Below are 6,899 nucleotides of genomic sequence, written 5' to 3' on the forward strand. Positions count from 1 at the left end.
TATCTCGAAAATGGTCGTTTCACGAGCTTGAGGAAAGAAATTCTAGGGTGAGACCTGGATAGTGGTAACTTCTTGAGCTGTGGTGGTCGCCTGTGTAGTAGGTGACGCAGTCGTAACAACCCGAGTAGTCGGAGCTATAGTGATGGCCGCCTGGGTTGTCGGAGCAACAGTGGTAGCCGCCTGAGTTGTTGGAACTACTGTGGTAGCTGCCTGAGTTGTTGGAGCAACAGTGGTAGGCGCCTGAGTTGTCGGAGCAACAGTAGTGGCCGCCTGAGTTGTTGGAGCAACAGTGGTAGCCGCCTGAGTTGTCGGAGCAACATTAGTGGCCGCCTGAGTTGTCGGAGCAACAGTAGTGGCCGCCTGAGTGGTGGCCGCCTCAGTTGTTGGAGCTACAGTGGTAGCCGCCTGAGTTGTCGGAGAGACAGTAGTGGCCGCCTGAGTTGTCGGAGCAACAGTAGTGGCCGTCTGAGTGGTAGCCGCCTGAGTTGTTGGAATTACTGTGGTAGCTGCCTGAGTTGTTGGAGCAACAGTGGTAGGCGCCTGAGTTGTCGGAGCAACAGTAGTGGCCGCCTGAGTTGTCGGAGCAACAGTAGTGACCGCCTGAGTGGTGGCCGCCTGAGTTGTTGGAGCTATAGTGGTAGCCGCCTGAGTTGTCGGAGAAACAGTAGTGGCCGCCTGAGTTGTCGGAGCAACAGTAGTGGCCGCCTGAGTGCTGGGCGCCTGAGTTGTTGGAGCTACAGTAGTGGCCGCCTGAGTTGTTGGAGCTATAGTGGTAGCCGCCTGAGTTGCCGGAGCGACAGTAGTGGCCGCCTGAGTTGTCGGAGCAACAGTAGTGGCCGCCTGAGTGGTGGCCGCCTGAGTGGTGGCCGCCTGAGTTGTCGGAGCTACAGTAGTGGCCGCCTGAGTTGTCGGAGCTACAGTGGTAGCCGCCTGAGTCGTCGGAACTACAGTGGTAGCCGCCTGAGTTGTCGGAGCTACAGTAGTGGCCGCCTGAGTTGTCGAAACTATTGTGGCAGGCGCCTGAGTTGTCGGAGCAACAGTAGTGGCCGCCTGAGTGGTGGCCGCCTGAGTTGTCGGAGCTACAGTAGTGGCCGCCTGAGTTGTCGGAGCAACAGTAGTGGCCGCCTGAGTGGTGGCCGCCTGAGTTGTCGGAGCTACAGTAGTGGCCGCCTGAGTTGTCGGAACTGCAGTGGTCGCCGTCTGAGTTGTCGAAGCAACAGTGGTGGCCGTCTGCACAGTCGAAGTGACACTGATAGTTGTCTGGGTTGTTGCGACGGTATTGGTGGCAGTCATAGTTGTACTGTCCCCGTAGTTGTTGCAGAAACTCGGGCCACAAGGCTGGTCGCCGTCATAGCAGACCGGTACGTAGAGCCACCACTTGCAGTACGACACACGATCGCCAGGAAGGCCTAGGTTGATGGCGGTACAGTACGCATCGCAGTTGGGGCTTGGGCCGGCATGAGAGTCAGGAGGCCCTTCGGTAGGGGCGGGGGTGCCGGTAGGGCAATCCGACGGGCCACAAGGCTGATCCCCACCTTGACAGACAGGCTCACTCTTCCACCACTTGCAGAAGGAAGACGGTCCGTTGAGGCCAACACAGTAGGAATTGCAAGGAGCAGATTCATGAGGGTGGGCACCAACTGGGAGAGGAGGTGTAGGAGCAGGTGGCCACGTCTGCGAGGTGCACACAGTTTGATCCCCACACGGCTGATCGCCTCCGAGGCAAGTAGGGCGAGGGAGCCACCACTTGCAGTACGAAGCCTCATCGTTGAGACTCTGACACATAGTGTCACACGCTGGCTCATACGTTCCATCACCAGTGGGGACCGCAACAGTCGGTGTCACCGTTACAGGAGAGCCGCAGATAGGGATAGTGCCACATGGCTGATCACCCCCTTGGCAAGTGGGTGGATTTTGGTCAAGTTTACAGTAAGAACTACCTCCGTTGAGTCCTTGGCAGTAGATATCACAGGTGTTTCGCAAGGTAGCGGCATCAACAGTACTAGCCGGAACTGTAGTCGGGGAAGAAGTCGTGGTGGTGCTGGCTTGGAGATGACGAAGACTCCCTGATACCGTTGCAGGAAGAGCAGCGACGATGAAAATGTTGAACATAGTATCAAGGGATGGAGAGCTCGTAGACTAAACAAGAGTCCAGTTCCAATTGCCGAGTTGAAAAATTATGATCGACCATCTCTTCGGAACACTTCGGTGAGGTGAAGTTGATCTGACTCGAAACGATAAGATTCGAGTATCTTCCATCGTGCGCGAGGCTTCCATTTGAAGAGATCGATCGGGGGATGCAAGTCTATGGTCGACGTGACTTACGCTAGGCATTTACTCACTTCCAAGCTTTAAGCAAGATCTCTTTTGTTCCATAAGCCCGTGATCATGGTCAACTTTAAATCAAACTCGCAAGATGCTAAGAGCTGGACTGAAGGTCAAGCACCAGAAGACCATCTCTTTCGCGGTCGCACAGATGTGTACGATTCTACTCGAGTCTCGTTTCACTCTAAGGCACTTGTTGAGCATTTTCGGTTTACGGACGAATAGACAGATGTGTTGAAGTTGGAGTGAGTCTATTGAGAATTGAAAAGAACATAATGACCCTGGAACTTGGCGTGGGCTAGTAATACTAACTCTCACCTGTTTCAGACACTGAAATACCGCGGCTGCCGCTGCTACCGCTCTTTTTGGCAGCCGTATGCATTTCGTCGATCTATCCGATTCAGAGTAAGATCGACCATTTTGGTCGCGTAAATTCATCCATTCATTGAAGTTGGACCTGCTTCGGCCGTGTTGACGAGGTTGACCTTCCCATCTCGTGTGCCTGCAAAATTGATTGCACTGAGGCATACCTCCAGATGGCATAGCTGCCCCATCCGGAGAAATGGATTGCACCGAGGCATACCTTCAGGTTGCATAGCCGTCCCATCCAAGGGAATTGATTGCGTTGAAGCATATCTGTAAGTGGCATAGCGCCCTATCCAGAGAAATCGATTGCGTTGAAGCATACGGGTGGCATAGCGGCCCCGCGCGCAGGAACTGATTTCGATAAGGGAACTATTCCATACTCGTGTGGATTGGTTAGATTAACCGCTAGTCCTGCTTCATTCGAGGCAATCGCAGAGAGGGAAAATCTTTAGAGTTGAGTGAGACATAGAGGCTGAAGACCTCTAAGCTTTTAGTTCCAGAAAGCCTTGTGTCGGTTGCGCCACCATTGAGTTGACACTTATTGCCTCGTGGAGACATCTATGCACACAAAAGTACGTAGGTTCGAGAGGAGCAGTCAGATGTGTCGCCCGCTGGAGTAATAGACAGAAAATAGTTGTTTCGGGGTCTGCTACTGCGAAGCCATAAGCCTGTTCGGAAGATTCCATTCGCACAAGTCCAAACTCCGGATGGAATGAGTTACCACTGGAACTGATGACTGACATATACTCGTCTTCACCCGATTATACTTGAGTCCAGGTGCAATACACACCTGATCGATTATGAGTCTACTTTTTCTACGACTTGACAACACAACCATCGGATGAACAGTCATTGTTGTGATATATTTCATTTGGACTCTGAGAATTTCCGAAACGCTTCGGCTACAGCTGGGTCTCTAAACATGTCAGCTCGAGTAGGTCTCCGCCCGAACTTGCTCTCAAATCGCTCACGCCATTCTAACAAGATCCTGAGACAGGCATGAAACGATGAGTATGCTTAACGAACGGCTATCAACGTGCGTTGGAAACCCAAGGTAAGACGCAGACTCACCGCTTATTCAGCTCTCTCGTCTCCGTGCCCGTCGGCGCAGCTTGTTCGGCAGATCCGTCCAACACGTTTGTCACCAATGGAGCTCCAGCTACTCGGAATTGAGGAACGATCTCTAAGTATCTATAATACACTTGCTAGAAGCTCAGAGCATCCGACCGTTAGCACGAGACCAAGAGTGAGTGGGGAAGTACGCCCTGCTCGCAATTGCGGATTGAACTAACACTAACTTACCCATCAGCTTTCTTATGAATCAGAACAAGTTGTTGATCTAAACCATCCGGGCAGTCGCGGTAGGAACACACAGCGAGACCACTCGTATGCAGCCATTGTGAGCAGAAATCTTGCACCTAATTTTATAATATATGTAGAAAGTATGGATGAAAACAGCGAACAAGCCCAAGGAACGAATCTACCTCTCCTGACGATAAGAAGTACGGTGAAACGTACAGTGCATTGAACTTGGCGGTGGAATACGACCCTTCAGGGAAGGATCTCAATACATGTACATTGCTATACCTAGCGAGGATGGGTTGGTCGACTCAACCGTAGTAAGGAGCCACTTGATGACCAGAAAAACATTCTCACCCGGCTAGGTTATCCAGCGCAGTTTGATACGCTGTGCTGTCACACTCGGAGGCCACGACTCGATCTATTCCCATTTCGGCCGCCACAGAAGCTAAGTAGCCAGTGCCACATCCAAAGTCGAGGAACGATGTCGGTCGTGCTCCACTGACTAAAGCTGGAGAGAGCAGCTCCAGAACCTGTAAGGTGGGGCATGATGCAACTGGCCCCCTCACGCTATAGCATTCGGACAGTCACATAGCCTTACCTGTGCATGCAACTGTGGTGTACTGACAGAGGAACCTCCAGAGACTTTCACTGGGATGTTGGCGTATGAATCAGTTACCCCAGTAGGTAAGAATCGGGCTCGGTCAATCTGAGGAATATGTTATCTGACGAATTGAAGTTCTACAACGAGCTGGCATGGGGATTCCCCATTGGGGAACATAGAGTTCGCAAACGCATCTTACTCTCTTCATGGCTGCAATGAGTGAAGGGTTTTGTACAAAACCTCTTTGACTTAGTTGGTCAATGAGTTGACACTGGTTGGTAGCTTTAATGCCGTACCCAAACATCGACTGTTCCCAGCTGGTACCGCTGAAAGCCAGCGCTCGACTCAAGAGGGCTCGTGATGAGCTACTGTTCATCTTGTCAATGTATCGAACCAAACCAACTGGGGAGTTCACACTTCCCCACGAAAGGCCTCGACCTCTATAATATCTGTCGTTAAAGTCTCGTTCAGCGACAGGAGTCCACTATAAAATCCTAGACTTTCTATAGAGATTCTTCCATGAACCGCGTATACTGGTACACAACTCAGACCAAATACAATCACCCTAGTTCTGCTTCCATCATGATTAAAGACCATCTACATGGTGACAGATACATATAGTCAGTGCTCAGCCGATAAACTGATGAATGAGAGATATACTTACGTACGAATAACAAGCGATTATCACGTCCTGATGGAGCTCATCTACAATTAATCGCCGAGGACGAGTGTCACGAAGTCGCGAACCCAATATTGTAGAGATCTAGGGTGGTGTTGGCGTAGTAGGAGCGGTAGTGGCCATCAGCCCAGAAGTAGACCCCGGAGGGGAAGCTGCCGTGGTTATGATTGGAGTCATAGTTGTACTGTCTCCGTAATTATTGCAGACACTCGGGCCACAAGGCTGGTCACCGTCATAGCAGACCGGTACGTAGAGCCACCACTTGCAGTACGACACGCGATCACCGGAGAGACCAGTGTTAGAAGCGGCACAATAGGCGTCACAATTGGGACTGGGGCCGGCATGAGAGTCAGGAGGACCTCCAGTGGGGGCAGGGGTGCCGGTAGGGCAATCTGATGGGCCACAGGACTGATCCCCACCGTAGCAGGAAGGCTCACTTTTCCACCACTTGCAGAAGGAAGATGGTCCGTTGAGACCAACACAGTAGGAATTGCAAGGGACGGACTCGTAAGGGTGGGCCTCGAAAGGAAGTGTCGGCGTCGGGGCAGGAGGCCACGTCTGCGAGGTGCACACAGTTTGATCCCCACACGGCTGATCACCACCGAGACAAGTAGGGCGAGGGAGCCACCACTTGCAGTACGAAGCCTCATCGTTGAGGCTCTGACACATAGTGTCACACGCTGGCTCGTACGTTCCATCACCAGTGGGGACCGCATCAGTCGGTGTCACCGTTACAGAAGGGCCGCAGATAGCAATAGTGCCACAAGGCTGATCACCCCCTTGGCAAGTGGGTGGGCTCAAATCCAGTTTACAGTAAGAAGCACCTCCGTTAAGTCCCTGGCAGTAGACGTCGCAGGTGTTCTGCAAGGTAGCAGGGTTAACGGGACTTGCCGAGCCTGTAGTGGTTGGGATGGACGTGGTGGTGCTGGCTTGGAGATTACGTGGACTCCCTAACACCACTGCAGAGAGAGTACTGACGGTGAGTAGTTTGAACATGAGTAAGAAGGTCTGTTAGAAATCTGATATCAGCATTGACTTGTCAGCCACGACAGGCTTAGAAGGGCTACACACGCTCAGTTCAGCAGTTCTTGCAATGAATCAGCTGTGCGATTGATGACCGTATAAAAGCAGATGCTGGATATGATGCGATGCGACCAGATCGAAACGGTTTGATGTTACTATCTTCCATCGTGCGCTGGGTCTTTCATTTTCCGCCTGTGAGAAGTGTTCGCCAGCCAGTGTCCGAGCACCGTCTGTTACTCTAACGATTACGGCGATTCGGGGTGGCATCATCGGCCCTCGCGCTTATATAGCAAGTTGTTAAATTTTTGAATGCGTCCAGTGTTGGAAGTTAGCAACGTCACGACGAGACTGGGAATGGATTAGCAGCTAATTCCGAAGTCATCATGTCGTCGATCTGACTTCCTTCAATCGGAATGCTCTGCCGTAGTAGACAATCGACAAGTTCAGGACGATTCTGTAACTTCGTATGTGTTACGGGGTCGCGATAGGAACTACGGGGCCCTCAGTAGAAGCGCTCATGCGCAAGCAAGTAGGCGAGACGGGACAGCCACCCTTGCAGTATCAAGATTGTTGAACTCAATCCGAAGGAATGCCCAAATGACC

The 6,899-nt window shown here is 51.9% G+C and overlaps 2 protein-coding genes across 2 annotated transcripts; both read right to left on the reverse strand.

The window, feature by feature from the left end:
* Nucleotides 1–42: 42 nt before the first annotated feature.
* Nucleotides 43–1,785, reverse strand: Pmar_PMAR003325 (glycoprotein X precursor, putative; the record flags this gene model as incomplete). The annotated part of the gene is made up of 1 exon (XM_002784027.1): nucleotides 43–1,785. One exon carries the CDS (start codon nucleotides 1,783–1,785, stop codon nucleotides 43–45), a length of 1,743 nt encoding a protein of 580 aa, XP_002784073.1.
* Nucleotides 1,786–5,357: 3,572 nt separating this feature from the next.
* Nucleotides 5,358–6,269, reverse strand: Pmar_PMAR003326 (hypothetical protein; the record flags this gene model as incomplete). Its single annotated transcript, XM_002784028.1, has 1 exon — nucleotides 5,358–6,269. The coding sequence occupies one exon, from the start codon at nucleotides 6,267–6,269 to the stop codon at nucleotides 5,358–5,360; it is 912 nt and encodes a 303-aa protein (XP_002784074.1).
* Nucleotides 6,270–6,899: the final 630 nt, after the last annotated feature.

Source organism: Perkinsus marinus (assembly GCF_000006405.1).
Source record: "Perkinsus marinus ATCC 50983 genomic scaffold scf_1104296935302, whole genome shotgun sequence".
NCBI lineage: Eukaryota > Perkinsozoa > Perkinsida > Perkinsidae > Perkinsus > Perkinsus marinus.